A 20,100-nucleotide genomic window follows, 5' to 3' on the forward strand; every position below is an offset into this window, starting at 1 on the left:
TATATTTTAATATATATTTTTAAATATATAAATATATGTGTCAGCTCATCTCAGGGTGAGCTGACACATTTTCTGGTGTGGCATCTACCTGGGGTGGTCATGCCACCCAGTTGCCTAGGGAAGATCCCTGCTGATTGTTTTCTAATCTCTCCCATCTCCAGAATGGGAAAAAAAATTATATTAAACTTGGAAAACTGACAACAACAAGATAGTGTTGGTCTCTACACATGTGAACCTTACCTTCCATAAGTTGACATAGTTTGTGGCAAGGGCAGTGTGTAAAGTGTCTGAAAGCATAGCAAAGCTTTAGGGTCTCTGTCTTTCTAAGGCAGAGCTTTTTCTCGGGAGATATTTGTAATGTGGTCAGCTCAGTCAGACCAAGTCTGTAATCCTTTAGTGCTTATTTCAGCAGAGAGGCTCAGTAGTATCATTATCTTAAACTTGGAAAACTGACAACAACGATACCACCAAATCCCACTTTGTTTAAACCCTTGGAGGGAAATGCCTTTTGAAGTCTTTGGATGATTTAAGTAAAGCTGTGGCTTTTTAGAAAACAAGAAACATGAGGAACTCCGTCTGATAGCTCACCATGGATTGCCAAACTGAGATTCTGTCAGGCTTATTCTTTTGGATAAATAAGAATCAGATAGAGTAGTAATTGTCTGGAAACAGTTACCTCCTGAAAAACAGTTTGTTCTTTTAAGAAGTTGGCACATTTCTTCCTCCTAATAATATCTTATTTACACTGTGATTATTGGTTGGGGTTCTCCAGACAAACAGAACAAATAAGATATGAATGTATGTATATGTATGAGTGTATATATAGAGGTGGGGGAAAGGGAGAAGAAGAGGGAATTTTATTTTAAAGAATTGGCTCATGTGATTGTGGGTGTGGGGACTGACAAGTTTGAAGTTGGCAGGGCAGGGCAGCAGACTACAAACTCAGGCAGGTTTCTTCTTCCTCTTCCCCTTTCTCCTCCTTTTCCTTCTTCTCCCCATCTCCTCCTCCTTATCCTCCTCTTCTTCCCCCTCCCTTCCTCTTTCCTCCTTCCTTCTTCCTTTGCAGTACTGGGGGCTGAACTCAAGGCCTTGCATTTGTAAGGAAGGTGCTCTACCATGAGCTACAGTCTCAGCCTTTTCAATTTTGAGTTGGAGTCCTGCTAAGTTGCCCAAGCTCCCCAGCTCAGGCAGGTTTCTATGTTGCAATCTTGAGGAGAATTCGTTTCCTTTAAGAAACTCCAGGGGCTGGGGTTGTGGCTCAGTGGTAGAGTGCTCCTCTAGTGCGGTGAGGCACTGGGTTCGATTCTCAGCACCACATAAAAATAAAATAAAGTTATTGTGTCCACCTATAACTAAAAAATATATATATTAAAAATAAAAGAAAGAAAGCCCAGTCTTTACTCTTGAGAGTGGGTGAGTTCCACCCACATTATGGAGAACAATCTGGTCTTCTCAAAATTTACTGATGTTAAATATACCTAAAAAATACCTTTACAGCAACATCTGGACTGGTGTTTAACCAACCAAACAACTGGGCACCATACCCTAGCCAAGTTGACACATAAAATCACCCATCACATACAGTTCACTTGTTCTGTGGAAACTCTTCTATCTTGCCAGACTTAATCAGGATTGCTATTCAGCTTGTTTTCCTTTGTGGTCTAAATTTTGTACCTGGACCCAGCCTATCTTTTATCCAGAGAGAAATCATAGGGCTCTTCAAAGTGATACTGGGGTTGTTTTTTTCCCTCACTTTTTTCTCCTTCTCCTTTCTCTTATCAGAAGTGCTGTTGAAGATGCATTCTGTTGGAATCTGCGGCTCAGATGTCCACTACTGGCAGCATGGTCGAATTGGGGATTTTATTGTGAAAAAGCCAATGGTGCTGGGGCATGAAGCTTCAGGAACAGTAGTAAAAGTGGGATCATTGGTAAAGCACCTAAAACCAGGTCAGCAAAATCCTTCAGCTAACTGATACATGTATTCATTCCACATAATATTTGTGTGTGCTTCTTCTCAACCAGGCACTCTGTTAAGCACTGAGCACAGCAATGAACAAGATAGTGTTGGTCTCTACACATGTGAACCTTACCTTCCATAGCAGGAGACAAACCTGGACAGACAAACAGGTCCTTTGTGGCAGTGTGTTAAGGGCAGTGGAAGAGAATGCAGGGTGTAATCAGCGTGTCTTACCTAGACCTCTGGCTCCTTTGGAAAAGATGCAGTTTACCCAATACCTGAAGCCAAGTGAGAAATAAACCAGATAAAGGGATAGAGAAAATGTTCCAGGAACAAAAGCCACAAACTACCTCCGTGTGCTTAGAATCAAGGCTTTAGATAGAATCTTTGATTTTTTGAAAAAAAAAAATGTCTTTTAGTTGTGGATGAACCTTTATTTTTATTTATTTATTTTTATGTGGTGCTAAGAATTGAACCCAGTGCCTCACACATGCTAGGCAAACCCTCTACCACTGAACCACAACCTCAGGCCCAGGAATCTGTGATTTTTATTGGAGGATTGGGAAATAACCAATATTTTCCCTAGATTTGCTTAATTCATTCTGCCTGAGGGGAGGAATTTTTAGCTGTGGCAGACTATGTTGTTCCCTTACCAGTGAACTAAATCCGAATTGTCTTGACATACCCAGTTGTTAGCTTTAACTTTCCTTTGCTAACAATGTCATTATGTCCTGGAGATGATGTCAGATCACTTGGAGGAAGACAGTAGTTAGCAGTATGTGCCATCTTGTATTAGTCATAAGAGCCTCTAAGCCACATGGAAGGGGATTGGCAAGATCAGAAATTATACATGTGTCCCACTTAGCATTCTTAGGACAGGGCCTCCCTTCATCATTAGTGGAAGCTGAGAAAACTGTAGTGTTACAGGGTTTTCCTAAAGTTGAAAGTCCATAAATTCCAACAATCTCTGATGACTGGTTCTTATGATACCAGGTATCTAAATGTAAGTTAAAGCATGGAATGGTGTCTGCTAAATGTAAGTTCTAACAAGTGTTTAGTCCAGGTCCAGTCTTGTGCCAGGTGCTTTAAGAGAGATAAGAAAAGAAAATATATGATCCCTAGATGCTTAGATCTAGTTAGGGAGACCAGACCTTAGGACTTATACCAGTACCAACAAGTAGAGAATAAGACTCTGGCCCTAGAAGTCAAAGGGCAATTGCTATAAGCAGAGGTGGTTGAAGAAGGTGCCTGGAGGAGATAGGTCTTGGAGCTGGACATATGATAGTAACAATAATAAGAAGGTCAGAATTTTTGATTTGCTATTCATTAATCTCCAAGTTAAACATTTAGAGACAATTATTTATTTCATTCTTGAAACGAGTCTATGAGGTAGGCATTATTTTGCTTATTAGTAGATGAAGAAATTGGAGCTTGGTTTTTGTCCCAGTGTCAAACACTGGTTAGTCTCAGAGCTGAAATTCCCACCCTGTTCTTTCTGACCCTAGAGCAAGTACTCAGAACCATCAGGCTGCCCAGCATCTTTAGATTTGAAGAAGATTTTGTATTTGAGTCAGTGAAGAGGTCATAAAATAATATTCTGGTTAAGAGGAACAGAACAATGAGATTACAGAGGCTATAGTAACTAACCTGTCTGGGTTGCTTATATGTCTCTTTTTCTCAGAGCAGTTGTTTTTGGTTGGGGAGTTAGTGGAGATGATAAAATTGCATAGTTTTTATCAAAGTTCCTCTTTAAAAAAACACCATACAACTGTGAATTGTATTATTATAATGTAAAATAATTATAGTAATATAAATTATTACTGTAATGATTTATTTAGTAATAAAATTGAACAATATAAAACTACACCTAATCATGGAAAATCTTGAATGTCAAGTTGGAGACATCACCCTTAATGGTATAATTTGCCGAAAGTTCACTGGGCAGCAGAGAAAGTATAGGGAGTCAGAGAGGGAGAAGGAAGAGATGTACAGGTGAGGAATGCATTATAGTGGTCACAAGGGATTTCTGTGAGTACTTTTTTTTTTTTTAGAATACAAAGCTTTTATTTAAAATGATTCATGAGCTAATTTTTCCCTCCAGGGTTGCTATACCACTGAGTACTTTATTGTAAGCCCTTTTTATTTTTTATTATAAGATAGTGTCTCACTAGTTGCTAAGACTATAATTGCAGGCATGTGCCGCTGCACCTTGCTCATATGCTAATTTTGATTTCAAGTTCTAATCAACTAATCCTAAGAGAAGAAAACTACTCATTGAATATTTCTTAATAGTTGTTTACATAATGTAAACTGATAAATCTAAGGCATGAAAATATTTCTAATTCATATATAATCTAACTATCTTTTTAAAAAATATCTTTATTTTTTTTATTTATTTATTTTTTAATGTGGTGCTGAGGATTGAACCCAGGGCCTCACATTGCTAGGCAAGCGCTCTACCACTGAGCCACAACCCCAGCCCCCTAATCTAACTATCTTATAGTTTGAAATTCCTCTGCAATAATGCCAGTTCAGATAATTATAATAATGATAAATACAATAAAAACAAGTGTCCACTATTATATATTACTGTCACTATTATTATCATCACTGCTACTAATGAATACCAGATGTTTAATAGGATCTACACTATTCCATGGATACGTTGTGTTGTGTTCCCGGCGACTTAAATACTCAGGGGTCACTCCAGGGAAACTGAAATAATTGGGCTGCATGAAATAACCACACAAGAGAAAGAAGTACCTTTTTCTTTGGGGGTACTGTGACGGCTCCTCTGACCTTAAGGGTCTGCAGAAAGAAAGAGAGAGCACTGGCTGACCCCTTTTATTGAGGAGAAGCCATTCAAATGAGGCAAGGAGTCAGGTTTCAAGGGGCTGAGTCTAGCTTCATGATGTCTGTTGTCAGCAGGTTGACTGACATCTAGGAAGGCCACACCCAAAGGCAGAATAAGAGAAGGAGACACACAAAGGGCGTTTCAATGGAACATTCAATTCCAAATAGGGCAAGGTGTAATATCACAAAGGAACAGGTGAGCATAGCTACCTGACTACCTGATTACTTAGGGAACCAGATCACAAGGTGACCGACAATACCACACCCATCAAAAGGGAAGACAAACGCTGGTCACGCTGATCATGTGCTATGTTGGCCGCCCGCAAGATGGAATACAGAAAGACAGCAGATAGCTTATTCAGAGAGAAGATTGATGGCTGGAGGAGAGATGGGTAGATGCAATGGGAGAGTGGATAGATAAATACAGGACAAAGTGAACATAGCTAAATGCTTCTTGAAGAACCTAGGTAGAAGGTATCTGGATATTTACTTAAACAATTCTTTGAACATTGATGTATGTCTCAAATTTTTCATAATAAAAATATAGGGGGGATAAAGCAATTGGAGAGCATTTCTTGGGCTAGGTTTCCAAGCAGGATAATGAGACATAAAAATATGACAGACTAGCTATTCACCAGCCTTGAATATATTACCCTCTATTGTACAGTCTGGGCCTCTACAGGTCCTTGGCCCTCACAGTTCTGCCAACCAGGAATCAGTTGACTCCTAATTATTGTATAAACACAACCATGCTGAACATAAGACAGGCTATAATTATAATTCTTGTCTTTGTAGAGGTCTTGTCCTGTGTTTTCAAAACAAGTGAAGAAAAAATGTCTGCATGTTCCATGCACTAGCTGCCCCTTTCACAGTGGATTTGAGGGGGAAGCCAGACCTGGTTTGCCTTAGATATAGGACTGGTTCTGTGTTTCCCAAGCTGGAAAGTGGCTTGTGGAGCTGGAGAGGCAGGTTGGCTTGTCACAAGGCAGGCCAAACCAGTCTTTGGAGAAGTGGGCTGGCTCTTTCCTCCCAGAATATGAACCTTTGCTGCATCCTGTGTTCCTTTTGGAAACACTAGCAGGCTCGGCCTGTCTAGGGTACCCTGGGTCCCCAAGGAGGAGGGTGGCTCCTTAGGCTAGATTCTTGCATTTGGCATCAGCCTAGGAGCTGGCATGCCTTCACCATATCTCTATCCTGTTCTTGTTTTCAAAGGTTGGAAAACAAGAAGCCAAGGAGGCGTCAGGTGACAGTGTGCCACCATATTTTCCTCTCCAGGTGATCGTGTTGCTATTGAGCCTGGTGCTCCCCGAGAAAATGATGAGTTCTGCAAGATTGGCAGATACAATCTGTCACCATCCATCTTCTTCTGTGCCACACCCCCTGATGATGGGAACCTCTGCCGATTCTACAAGCACAATGCTGACTTCTGCTACAAGTGAGTGCTCACCATCCAGCTGTGCCATTTGGGACCTCTTTCCCTTTGTTTTTTTAGTGCTCTTTCTTCTAGTTTCCTGTGGTGATTTCAGCTCAAATTCTAAACATGGGGCATTTCCCTGGCAGGCGTGCCCTTCTTGGTGGTACTGATGAAGGGACTAAAATTGACTCACAGTAATTGGTTTATCATCTTTTAGTTTGGAGCAAAAATAGAAAATTGCAACTCAAATCACTTGAGCCCTATAATCATCTTGGAGAGAACTTGCCATCATCCATCCTTCATTTTGGTTTCTTCTACAGCCACCAGAAAGGGAAACTATAACAGAGACCTTGACAACAACAGCAAACAGTGACAGTGAGGCTTACTGAGGAGGTGTAGTGTGGTGCCAGGGCTTGAGTCTTGGCATCCTGGATTCAGGCCCTCCTTGTGAGTGACTTTGGGGAGATGACTTAACCTTCCCCTGCTTCACTTTTTATCACCAGAAGACTAAAGAGGGCAGTGCATGTAAAGCCACATCTACTATTACCACATGCCTGCCTTTATGCTAATAAGTGCTTTATATGTGAATCTTATTTAACCTTCCCAGGAGTAATGGTGAGATGGACACTGTTTTGCACTTTTTTTAAGTATATTTTTTTAAGTTGTTGCTAGACCTTTTTTTATTTATTGAACCCAGTGCCTCACATATGCCAAGCAAGTGAGCTGTTTTGCACTTTTTACACAAGCGTTTACTGAGGCAGAAGAAGGCTAATGGATTCAGGTACAGAGCAGAGCCAGGAGGCAGACATCCCTATGCCCTGTGTCTACTACCCTACTACAACTCATGCCTGAAATAGTCTTGAGTTAAGAAGCTGTGTTCTAGAGAAACAAGGTGTTGCACAGTCCTCATGAGTTTCTGCTTTGGAGCTCTGGGGTGCTGATGGCCTCCTCTTCCTCTGACCTGACCCAAGTGTGTTTTCCTTCTATCCCAGCCTGGCCCCAGTGGTGGCTGTCAGCCAATATAGGGCTTGTCCAATGGAAACCGCGTGCCAGTCCCAGGGGCAGTCTAACAGATCTGAGTTTTTCTAGTGCTCACTGGAAGCCTTGAGAGGAGTTGTAGGCCAGAGACCTTGTGATGAGTTTAAGTCAACACCTGGCTTACTTCAGAAGAAAGCAGGTTTTTGTGGGCCGAGTTCACCTATCAGCAAGTGGTTCCTGAATCAGCCTGTCTTTTCCTGGGCCCTTTCCAAATCAAGGTGTACACAGTGTTTTCATGGAAGGAGGAAGAACATAGTGGTAAAGCTCAAGACTAACCACTAGTCTCTGCCATTTACTCACTGTGTGACCTCAAGCAAGTTCTTTAAATTTTATAATCTCAATATCATTGGCGTAAAATGGACATTATAATAGTATCATTCTCATGGAACAGTTGATAAGATTTAATGAGAAGGAAATAGTAGGTACCCAGCACAAAGCCTGGTGCTCAATAAATGACACCAAGGTATGTCTTAGCCATGGTCTTGTGGTCTGGGGGACGGAGGTATAGGATTAGGTCTGAGAAGGGAGCCTTGTGCTGGGGATAGGGTGGTGGTAGTTTGTAGAGAATAGTGTGTGGTAGTGAGGGGGTTCTGGTTAGTAGTGGCAATAGGAGGGTTGAAGAAGGTCTCTGGGTGTCATGTACAGCTCACCTCTCCTCTCCTCTGACCCTAGCATAGCCCTGGGCCCTAGTCTGCTTCATGCTCCCTAGTCTGCTTCATTCTCCCTCTTGGCTTCTTGATCATCCTTTAACCACTTTTGTCTGTTCCCCAAACACTATTATAAAATCATCAAACTGCCTTGCTATTTATTCTCTGGTGTTTATAAAGTCCAGAAAAGTTAGGGCTAGAAAGAAACTTGGAGTTCTGTCATTCCCATTCCCTGTCAGTTCCCACTGGACAATATCGGGGAGGGAAGATCCAGTGACCTTCCCATGGTCAATGGCAGAGGGGCTAGCCCCAGCACTCCTCATGCCTTCTGTGTTTTTGCCTCCATGCCAAGAGGTTTTCTCATATAGTTGGCTGTGTTGGGTACAGGTATGAGGAGGCAGCTTCTATCTGATGGGTAGAACTCTTAATCAACCAGGTAACAGTCTAACTCACCACCATTCCCATCCATACCTCCACCCACTTTTCTTTGGTGTTTTTTGTTTTTGTTATTGGTCCCCCCCACCCCACCCTCTTCCTGTAGTACTAGGTGTTGAACCCACTGAGTACATCCCCAACCTTATTTATTTATTTATTTATTTGACATAGGGTCTTGCTAAGTTGCTGAGGCTGGCCTTGAACTTCCAACCTCCTGCCTCAGCCTCCTGGGTAGCTGGGATTACAGGTATGCGCCACCATGCCCTGCTCTTTGATGTTCTTATTCCAAGGGAAGTCAGAGACAAGATACCAGGAGCACTCAGTTTAGAGCCATTCTGAGCTCTGTGGGAGGCCCAGCTGTGAGGAGGCAAGCTATTGTGTCTGATAGTGTGGAGTGGGATTCCTTAAAAGGGTTTAAGAGTCTTTATTATTTCATTATAAACCTTTTTCCTTTATATGGAATCAGCACCTGTAGGGTGAGTAGGGTTTGAACAGCAGTCAGAATGAGAATGAGTTGGAGTGGGGGAAATTATGTGAGAGAAGCAGAGGGGAGGGAAGGGGGAGAAGCCAGCTGAACATAGGCCTTGTGATTTATTCTGTCAAGGACTGGTAACAATAACAAAAAGACTATGGAGATGAACATAATGTTGGGCTACCATGTTGATTTTCTGTTTATAAGTTGAAGGTTTTCATGTTTCTGTGTGTAGAGATTTTGAGGGCATTAGGTAAATACTGGACAATGATGAATTAGCAAAAATTAGCTATTAGCCATAGAACTGCTTGTACCAAGAGGGAGCTGATGTGGGCCAGGCAGAAGGTGTGGAATCAGGACACTGGTTCAAGTCTTGATTAGAACCAACCTTGTAACCTTGGGCAAGTCTCTTAATGTCATTGAGCTTCAGTTTCCTCTAATGTAAAATAAGGATAAAAAGAAAGCCTGTCCTTCCTGCCTGACAGGGTTATCCTGTGGATTAGATGAGATAATGGACGAGAAAACTGTCTAATCCGTAAAGCCTTTTGCAAATGTTTGCTGTCTATATCAGTGGGATTGTTGATGAGGTGGAGATGCCAGTGGATTCAGAAGTGAAAACCAAGAACCCAGTGGTGAAAGTGATATAGCATTTAATCAGCTATGTGGAACAGGCCCTGTTCCCTTCTTAACCACTCCTGGGACAGCCAGGCAGCTGCTGTCACCAGATGTGGTTTTTCTGGAATGGGGACAAGTACCAGAATGATGCCCACTGTTAAGTCACTGATCTTCGAAGCTGCTGATAGTTGAGATTGTTTGCTAAAGTGAAGCATGACACATGGAAAGTTTGAAAAGATGATGAGATGCTGGAATGTTGGCTATGTTAACCCCTTGTTAAATGAACTTCTATTAATGACAACCACTCCATACCTTAGCTTGAGTAGCACATTACAAAATAATATGGAGTTAGGTGCAGTGGCACAAGCCAATAATCCCAGTGTCTTGAAAGGCTGAGGTAGGAAGATCACAATTTCAAGGCCAGGGCCAGGGATGCATCCCAGTGGTAGAGTGCCATTGAGTTCAATCCTCAGTACTGCAAAAACAAACCAATAAATAAACAAAATCACAGTGTGGGTTGGGGGTGTAGCTCAGTGGTAGAGCACTTGCCTAGCATGCACAAAACCCTGAGTTCAATCCCTAGCACCACAAAAGGCAAACAAATTAAAGCATGTTGTGATCACATTCACTGAAGTGATTTCTCCAAAGAAAATCATTTTCATAGGGGAAAGAATAAAATGGGTTCTGGAATCAGACATTACTTCTAATTGGAATTTTGTGAGCTCCTCATTATCTTTGGACCTTTGGGACAAGTCATTTAACCCTTTAAACTCAGTTTCCTGAAAATGGAAATAGTAGTACCCACTACAGAACTGTTCTGAGATTGAAATGAGTGAATGTGTGTAAAGTGCTTAATGTATTGCTCTACACATTAATAAGTGCTCAATGTTAGCTATTGTTACTGTTGTAGTGACATTGGACATATACAATATAATTTTTTTTACTTTATAAATTTTTAAATTTGTTTTAATTAGTTATACATGGCAGTAGGATTCATTTATGCACTTTGCAATATCATACATAAATGGGGTATAAGTTCTCATTTTTCTGATTGTACTTATTGTAGAATCACATCGGTCATGCAGTCATATATGTAATAAGGTAATAATGTCTGTTTCATTGTACTATCCCTCTTCTCCCTATCCCCTCCCCTCCCTTCACTCCCCTCTACCTAATCTAAAATAACTCTGTTTTTCCTTACACTGCCCCCGCTTATTGTGAGTTAACATCCACATATCAGAAAAAATATTCAGCCTTTGGTTTTTTGGCATTGGCTTATTTTGCTTGGCATGATATTCTCCAACTTATTTATTGGCAAATGCCATAATTTCATTCTTCTTTAAAGCTGAGTAATAATCCACCGTGTATGTGTACCACATTTTCTTTATCCATTCTTCTATTGAAGGGCACCTGGGTTGGTTCCATAGTTTAGCTATTGTGAATTCAGCTGCTCTAAACATTGACGTGGCCATGTCACTATAGTATGCTGATTTTAAGTTCTTTGGGTATAAACCCAGGAGTGGGATAGCTGGGTCAAATGGTGATTCCATTCCAAGTTTTCTGAGGAATCTCCATACTGCTTTCCATAGTGGTTGCATCAATTTGCAGTCCTTTTTCTCTACATCCTCACCAACATTAATTTTGCCTCTATTCTTGATGATTGCCATTCTGAGTGGAGTAAGATGAAATCTTAGAGTGATTTTGATTTATATTTCTCTAATTGCTAGAGATGTTGAACATTTTTTCATATATTTATTGATTGATTGTATTTCTTTTTCTATGAAGTGTTTTTAGTTCTTTAGCCCATTTATTGGTTGGGTTATTTGTATTTTTGGTGTTAAGTTTTTTGAGTTCTTTAGATATCCTAGAGATTAATGCTATTGTTGCTATTATACTTAACCTAGAAGATCTAAGTGTGCATGTTGAATGACTCCTCAGGCTTCCTGACAATGTCACCTTTGAGGAAGGGGCCTTGATTGAGCCACTGTCTGTGGGAATTTATGCCTGCCAGCGAGGTGGAATCTCCTTGGGGAAGAAAGTCTTTGTGTGTGGAGCTGGTAAGAAACAGTTGACACTTTATTATGGATGCAGTGACTGAGGATATGGGGATCCCTTGTCCATCTTATTCCCCTTCCAAAGGCTGGGATTAGTTCTAGAATCTTTATGAGTAGGGTAGGATTATAGTGTTTCATTCCCTCAGTGACTAGCACTTTGTGGAATAACTAAAATGTCTGCAGACATGATAATAATTAGATTTCCTAGGCAACATAACCCTTTTATTCATTTTAAGAATGAATTCTGGGGCTGGGGTTGTGGCTCAGTGGTAGAGCACTTGCCTAGCATGTGCAAGGTACTGGGTTTTGTTCTCAGTACTACATAAAAATAAATAAATAAATAAAGGTATTGTGTCCAACTACAACTAAAAAAAAGTATTAAAAAAAGAATGAATTCTACTGGGCATTGTGGCACACATCTGTAATCCCAGCAGCTTGGGAGGCTGAGGCACAAGGATTGCAAATTCAAAGCTAACCACAGCAAAAGCCAGGAACTTAGCAACTCATTGAGACCCTGTCTCTAAAATAAAAATACAAAATAGGGCAGGGGATGAGGTTCAGTGGCCTAGTGCCCCTGAGTTCAAGCCCTGGTATCCACCCCAAAAATGAATTCAATGATTGTTTTTGAACCTGTGACAAACCTAGGAAAATGCTTTTGATATTAAAGGAAAGGATAAGTTTTGGAACTTTGGAGTCACACCAGAAAAGTGATGGCCAAGCCCCATCCATGAACTGTGAATGCAGAAGTGAATGAATGTATTTTTTTTCCTAGGGGAGCTCATAAAGTTGGTTTCAAGGGTGTATACAAAACATGAACCCAAAAGATATTATTTTTTGCTCCATTTTGTGGTTCTAGATTTTATATGAAAGCCACAGTGTCACCTAATACGTAGATTCTGTGGCGAAACAGGTGATTTGGGGCTAGTTCTTGGATACCTGAATATCCCGAAGATGGTCAATCCAGAGAGCCACCCCACTTAAGGATTCCCTCCAGAGGATCCTTGGAGGACACCCAGAAAGGGTATTTCTCATGGGGAAACATGATGATTTCTTATGAAGTTTAGGGTAGGAAAACATCTGAACCTTCTGGTTCTAATTTGCTGAAAAAGTATAAATCCTCTGGGTCTTTGAATTTATCTTCAAGCAATGCCCCAGTATAAGTGGAAAATTTATAGTGCTGAGTTATAAGAAAATCAAGTAGAACCTAGTGCTAGGAGCATGTTTCATGTAGAGAACATTTACCTCTGCATTCACAAACAGTTGTTAAGGTCTTAATATGTGCCAGGTGCTGGGCTAAATGCTAGCAACACAAAAGATGCAATTCTTGGCCATGGCCTGGGCAAGGGAATGAGCTGATATATAATAATACACAAACTTCTCCCTTTTTCTGTTTTGCTTAGGGCCAATTGGGCTGGTCACTTTGCTCGTGGCCAAGGCAATGGGAGCAGCTAAAGTTGTAGTGACTGGTAAGATTTTCTTAAAATCTCCTTGAGGGTGAAACAGCTGGACCCACAGTTTAGGGCAGAGGCATGAGATACATTCCCTTCCTGTGTTAGTCTATTTCCTGTTTCTGTAAAAAAAATAAAATAAATACTGGAGACTGGGTACTTTTAAAGAAGAGGTTTATTTAGCTTACCATTTGGAGGTTGAAAGTCCAAGATTGGGCAGCCCCATTAGTTTGGCCTCTGGTGAGGGCCCCTGGGCCCATAGCATCACAGTGGCTGGAGCATGTGTGAAAGAGATCATATGATGAGACAGGAGACCAGAGAGATTCAAAGGTCAGACTCACTACTTTAAGGAGAATTAACTCACTCTGCAAGACCAGCATTAATCCCTTCTATTGGCAGCACTCCCAAGGACCTAATTACCTTGTACTAGGTCCCACCTCCAAACTACCGTGTAGGATACCAAGCCTCTGGCACATGAACTTTTCAGGGACAAACCACATCCAAACAATGGGTTCTGATTCTAAGGGGGCTCCTTCTTTCTCTGGGTTTTAGGATTGAAAAGTCTACATAGGTATGACCAACTCAGGATGGAGCCTTTTGTGAAAGGAGGGAGTAGCTACTCTGGAGAAGAGGTTGTGTCTCTTTCTGTGTGGACCTCCTATTTCCCTCTCAGTTCTAAAAGGAAACTTAGCTCTTGGTCTGTTTGGCCAAGCTTAGGAGATCAAGAGGATGTATTTGTATTGGGGAGTTGGTGGTGTGCATCATATACCCATCCATCCATATGTACTGCATACATAAGGTTTTATGTGTGCATGTGTGTGTATGTAAAAAGTATGAAAATGTGTGTAGCTGTGTGGTATGTGTGGGGCTTTGTGAAGATGTAGAAGGGTGTTGATTATGTGTCTTGTGTGAGAAGGAATTTATGAACGCTCGTGTGTGTGTGTGTGTGTGTGTATGCGCACGTGTGTGTGTGTGTGTGTGTGTGTGTTAGTGCAGCAGTGTGTAGGGGTCAGAAGCACCACTCACTACACTGGAGCTTGCACTTCTGTTTTATTTTTTTTTCTAATCAGTCATTTGATTTCTCAGTTTAAAAGAAACTTTTGCTCATCTTTAGATCTGTCTGCCTCTCGGCTGTCCAAAGCCAAGGAAGTCGGGGCTGATTTCACTCTTCAGGTCTCCAAGGAGAGCCCTCAGGAAATCGCCAGTAAAATAGAAAATCTACTGGGGTGCAAGCCAGCTGTCACCATTGAGTGCACAGGGGCAGAGTCCTGCATCCAGTCGGGCATCTATGTGAGTGGACTGCGGGCGACAAACTGTCGGGCTGCTTTGGGGAATCAACGTAGGGCAGTGAAGGGAGCAGAAGTGAGAAGTCCCACTGTCAGGATTCTCCACCCACTGGCTGTTTGACCCCCAAGCAGAATTGATTAGTCTCTCAGCATTTTGTTTTCTTGTCTGGAATGCAGAGATAGTAACTCTTATCATGGAGTCACAGGGTGCCCAACACAATGACAGACACACATGAATGATGTTAGTAGCTTGCAGCTTTAGAATGGAGTTGCCTTCAAGGTCATTTCGTGGTCATTAAGGTACCCTCTTGGTAAAACCATCAACAGGAGGAACAGCTAGTCATGTCTTAGTTGTGTGGTAAATCCCTATCTTGTTTTATTGAGGAAAACTGTACTTTCGGGTCACTGATACAAAGTGACAGCCATTGATTAAGTTAGTCACAAAGGTGAGGTGAATTTTCAGGGCCATAGTGGCTAGTGTGTGCTATTTCCTAGAACTGGAACGCATAAGCTGCATGTCTGATATGCTCCTTGAGGACCCACCCCATCAGCAATTCATGGAAACTGACAAGCGTTGTAGGTAAGGGGAGGGAGGAGCAATGACAGATCAGAGTATGAGGAAAAAGGGAGAAAGAGAATAACTTCTAGATTCCAAATCTTGCTGTATGCCAGGTCCTCTTCTGGGTACTTTATATACATGAGGCCTAATCTGTGCAATAGCTCTGAAAATCATTTATCATTTTATGTGGAGAGAGTCCTGTAGACTTTGCTTCAAGCATATGACTGTAAGTGGCTGAGTCAGGTTCATGCATATCCTGCCTGCTCCAGGGCCTAAGCTTCCCCTATTCTGCCCTGCTGCTCAGGAGAGGAAGGGAAAGAGTAGATGAGCAAATGTGCTAGGATGGGAGGGCCTAGGCTGGGGAGGGCAGCAGGCCAGGGACCCCTGCCCCCACCTTCCAGACTGCTTCCTCCCAATAGTGTGGGCTTCTGCCTTCCTTCTGAGTCACACAAGGTTACTTTGCAGCATGTGAGATATTCTGGGTAAACTCACACCTACAGCTATGGCATACCCTCAGGCCCAGCATCCTGGAAGAGCTACCTAGCCCTCCTCCTACCAAAATGCCCAGTGGCATTGGGGGCTAAGGACATAGTAGAAGGAAGGAGCAAGTAGCATTTTACCCTGTCCTGAGTTACAACTGGAATGAGCTAGCCCTCTGCTCACTGGTATAGACAGGTTGCCATATGGGAAAGGGCAAAGAGAATCCAAAACTCAGATGATGGGATGTGTGTCATCTCCATTTGTTGCCAGTGGGGGCCTGTCTGCCAGGCTACTTGAGGTTGGCATGGAGATGAATGTAATCCTATGGCCTTACCAGGCCTGAAGAGATGTCTGATCTAGGGAGTAGCACCAAATATAGACATACCTGAGCATCACTTTCCTGCGCAGGTGATAACTGCATGGTGTTTGGGAGGAGGTATGGCATTATGCCTTGGGGTAGAATTAATGTCACCTTGGTCCAGACATCACACCCACAGCAGAGTGGTCAGGTAGTCTGAGCATTCCTTGACCTATGATCAGCAATTGCTGGACCCTGGCATCCTGGAGTGGCTAGTTTGTGGTAGAGAATTGCTGATGGGGAAGAAGTTTTCCTGGAAAATTTCTCAGTCAATAGCTTTTGTGGCTTACCCACAACTTTGACCCCTTTCTCCCATATTCCAATGTGAACAGCAGCATCTTCCTGATTCATGTATGTTCCCTGGTGGCTTGTAAGTAATTCTCTGTATCAATAAAAACACAAAACAGCCAAATGTTGAGACCACACTAGCTGAGCACTGTGATTGTTACACACAAGAGACTGGCTGAGAGAACAAGTCCAACTCAGAAGCTGCAGTGCTAGGAGTCAGTGCACATGGCTGCAACCTAGAGCCCTACCTTTGCTCCTGACACTGCAAGCCTCTCTTCATGGTGTATCCTTCCCCTCCAAGAGTGGATTGGGCCATGCGCCTTTGTGTAATTCTGTTTATCACTTAGAATAGTTCTGGTAAGTGCTTGTTGCTCCTTCTGACTATCATGAAAACTTAACCGTGAATGGGTTGTCCATTTTTCTGTCTCTCACAATATAGAGCACAGTGATCCCCAGAAAGCTCTGGAGGAGGCACAATACTCACGTGGAGTTACATGAAAATTGTCAGGAGAAATTCTGCCACTTCTGACCCTCCTTTGAGTGGTCCAGGGAGTATGTTACTAGAATCTATAATTCCGTGTCCTTAGCAGAGCACTCATTTTCCAGATAAATATTCAGGGAAGACCAAATCCATTATGGCTGGGACTATTGGGATGAATGCCTCTGGAACAAAAACATTTCTGCAAACCTGCTTGTAGGAAGATGCTTTTAAACTTTATAATTCCAAAAGCCCATTTGTACAGTAGCTGGTAGTTTTTTTACTGTTGGTGAGGTCAGAGGGTTGTTGCTTAGAGGTGTATGAAAGGCCTACCTTGTGGAGGGGTGGTCTGCAGGAAGAGCAAGTGTCAAGACATGGAAATCTGGCTGGGATTGTGGCTCAGTGGGAGAGCGTTTGCCTGTGAAGTGTGAGGCACTGGGTTAGATCCTCAGCACCACGTAAAAATAAATAAATAAATAGAGAAATAGATAAATAAAATAAAGATATTGTATTCATCTACAACTAAAAAATTTAAAAAAAAATACTGATGCTAGTATTTGGTGCTGTATTTATAAAGCTTTGTAAGATGTTCTCTTGGTCAAGTGTAGTATTTCAGGTTATTTAAAGATGATAATGTTTGCTTTGTTGAGTTTTTTTCTCATGTTCTGCAGCATAGCAGGACTTATATTCTCTGAAATTTTTGGATATTCACCTGATGCAGTCAGAAGACATTTGTGTGACAATAGTGTGTTAACATAAATTGTATATCCACATTCTCTTACCTTCTGAGTTTTCCTGGTTTTACTTTCTCTTCAGGCCACTCGTTCTGGTGGGACTCTGGTACTTGTGGGAATGGGCTCTGAGATGACCACTGTACCCTTAGTGCATGCAGCCATCCGAGAGGTGGATATCAAGGGCGTATTTCGATATTGCAACACGTGAGTATGTTGTGGGTAAGCCGGGGTGGCCAGCTGCCAGCAATACCGGGGCAGGCCCCACACTGACTCTGGGACCTGTTTATTCATGAGGGGCACTCCCTGACCACACTGACTGCTGTGTGATATGATAGAGATCCAAAGAGAGAACATGTACTTCTCAAACAGAAGGAGGGACATACAGGGAGGGGATTTTGAAGCATGCTCTTATTAGATGTCTGCCACTCATCATCCAGCCCTCTCTTTTCTTTTTTCTTATGAGGCCAGACCTCCATTTTCCCTCTTTAATGGGAAGAAGGAGAGAAAGGAAGACAAAGAGAGAGAGAGAGAGAGAGAGAGAGAAGAAATCAAGTCCCTTTGCCCTCATTTCTGAATTCCAGGGCCCATCCTGGGGAACTAGAGGGCCTTAATTCACCTCACCCTTGTTCTTCACCTTCAGCCTTTCCCCTTTGAGGGCCCACTGTCTGGGACATCCTGCTCTAGCAATGTCCCTTACTCCCAGCTTAAGAATCTATAATTCCATACCTTCAGCTAAGTACCATTTTTCCAATAAGCTCTGCCAACCTGAACTGGCAATGGTGTGACTTGATTATCCTGAACTGCCTCCTTGAGGCCTGCTGCCTTTTTGTAGCGGCCTCCATAGTCTTTCTCAGGCCTCCATAGTCTTTCTCATTCAGCCTAAGGAATTCTAGGTTTCATGGTAGGCATTGCAAAATGAGGGAATAGGAGGTAAGGAAGCAATTGGAAACAGTCTTTATGCCTGCAAATTACAAGCCACAAAGTCATTTCCTGTTGTTGGTCTGTAAAATTGGCCTTGCTGAAGCACAGCGCTAGAAAGAAATATGGCCAAGCAGTTCTTACGCTTGATACCTTTGGGAACCTGGTCTTTAGTTTCTGAAGGTTGAATGTAATGCTTGTATCTTTTACAGGTGGCCAATGGCGATTTCGATGCTTGAGTCCAAGTCTGTGAATGTAAAGCCTTTAGTCACCCATAGGTTTCCTCTGGAGAAAGCCATGGAGGCCTTTGAAACATCCAAAAAGGGATTGGGGATAAAAGTCATGCTCAAGTGTGACCCCAATGACCAGAATCCCTGATGTGAATTAAGCTGTACCCTCATCCCCCTCTCAGCATCTCAGGGCTAAATGGCTGGGGAGGGATCTGCCTTGAATGCAGAACTTTGTTTCAAATGGTAAGAATAATTAAAATAATTCATTATAAAGAGAGAGTCTTATAGAGGAGTTCATGTGCCTTAAAGACACAAATAGGGATGGTTTTGGGAAACTTGTAGCCAGAATGACCTGCTCATGCTGAACAAAGTTCAGCAAGTAAAGCAGAGCTTAACAAGCAGCCGCTGAGAACTCTCCTTCTATCCGGGCCTTCTTTGAGTAAGGAGACAAATATGGAGTCAAATATGACTGGCTGGGGGATGGGAGCTGAGTTATGAAGAGACAACTTTATCAAGACGTACCCAGCCCCAAGGCTGATTTTCAGGGTCTGGGTTGAGAGTTATCAGCAGTTGTAGTTCAGAGCACAATTCCCTGTGGTTTGACAATAAAAGGAGAATAAGAAAAGAGACTATAACTTCCTGGATCTAGTGTAATTTTTAACCAACCACATGAATAAAATAAAAATCTCATGTGAGGTCAAACCAGCTTGCATTCCCCAAATGTAGAACTAGTGAGAACACATCTCAGCTCTACAGATCGCCTCTACAACTCCTGAGAATCTTGTCATTCCATTTGCAAGGTAGAGAACTACCTTCCCAACTCTCTCCACCCCTATCCTGAGGTATGGTGCCTGTCACTAGGCAACCAGGAGGCTCCCACCTAAAGACAGTGGCAGGAAGTCCTTAAATTCGGACCAGCCCAGGAGGATTTGGCCAGCACACCTGACTGCCTGATTTCCCTACCCCATAGCCTTAGCCTCCCCTCCTAGGCTCACTGAATGATGATTATTAGACAATTCCATTAATTCTGATTGTTGTAGACAGAAAACTTACCTCTTCTCATAGCCAATTAAGGCTCTTGTCTTCCCATCTATTGGAAGGATATCTCCAAACTTGTCTTATTTTAGTCATGGAGTTTTTCTGTATATGGTTTGAATCCAAATCGCAACATGTTTCCTTGTGATTTTGAGATTATTAATCAAGGGTAAGGCTATAGTAATAGCTATGACAACTGCAGCCTTTTTTCCCCCTTGCTTCAGTGGTGGGTGAAGGGAGAGTCTGAAGATGCTTGAGTTTTCTTATATCCAGGGAAGGCCATGGCCAATGCCTGTAATTCCTCAAACTGGTTCAGGTAATAAATTCTGTTGCTGATATGTGACTCCTGCTGCCATTTATGCCTCTTTAAGGAAGAGTGGACTTAGATTGCCTGTTGAACAGAAGGAATAATCCCAGGACTTTTTCAGAGGACACATTTTCTGCACTAAATACAATTACATTGACTGCTGGAAATTTGCATAAATCTTCTATAATCCTCACAGCAAACCAAATGTATAATGACTATTTACAGATAAGGAAATATAGAAAAGTAATTTGATTAAGGTCACACACTGCTTTTCTTTTATCAGAAGAAGGGAGGGATGGGGAGACTTCTGTGCACACACACTTAGCAGCCACGCAGCCCAACCCACTTGCACTTCCTTCTCTTATTTCTACATAGTTGGGGCCAGACTTGCCACTTGTCTTCTCTTAAAACTCTCCTTCCAGCTTAGTGGTGCCCAAAGTTTCTTTAATGTGAAATGAGATGGAAGACTCATCAATGAGATGGAAGACTTTCTA

The 20,100-nt window shown here is 42.2% G+C and overlaps 1 protein-coding gene across 1 annotated transcript in view; it reads left to right on the top strand.

Annotated features, from left to right (window-relative positions):
* The window catches only part of Sord (sorbitol dehydrogenase), a 35,562-nt gene extending 15,920 nt beyond the window's left edge, over positions 1-19,642 (top strand). Inside the window, exons 3-9 of the mRNA XM_027926202.2 lie at positions 1,783-1,947; positions 6,086-6,245; positions 11,370-11,488; positions 12,886-12,951; positions 14,048-14,223; positions 17,199-17,320; positions 18,247-19,642. Coding sequence (XP_027782003.1) covers positions 1,783-1,947; positions 6,086-6,245; positions 11,370-11,488; positions 12,886-12,951; positions 14,048-14,223; positions 17,199-17,320; positions 18,247-18,412 — 974 coding nt within the window. The 3' untranslated portion in view covers positions 18,413-19,642. The remainder of the gene's footprint in view (positions 1-1,782; positions 1,948-6,085; positions 6,246-11,369; positions 11,489-12,885; positions 12,952-14,047; positions 14,224-17,198; positions 17,321-18,246) is intronic.
* The last annotated feature ends 458 nt before the right edge of the window (positions 19,643-20,100 follow it).

Source organism: Marmota flaviventris, chromosome 2 (genome assembly GCF_047511675.1).
Source record: "Marmota flaviventris isolate mMarFla1 chromosome 2, mMarFla1.hap1, whole genome shotgun sequence".
NCBI lineage: Eukaryota > Metazoa > Chordata > Mammalia > Rodentia > Sciuridae > Marmota > Marmota flaviventris.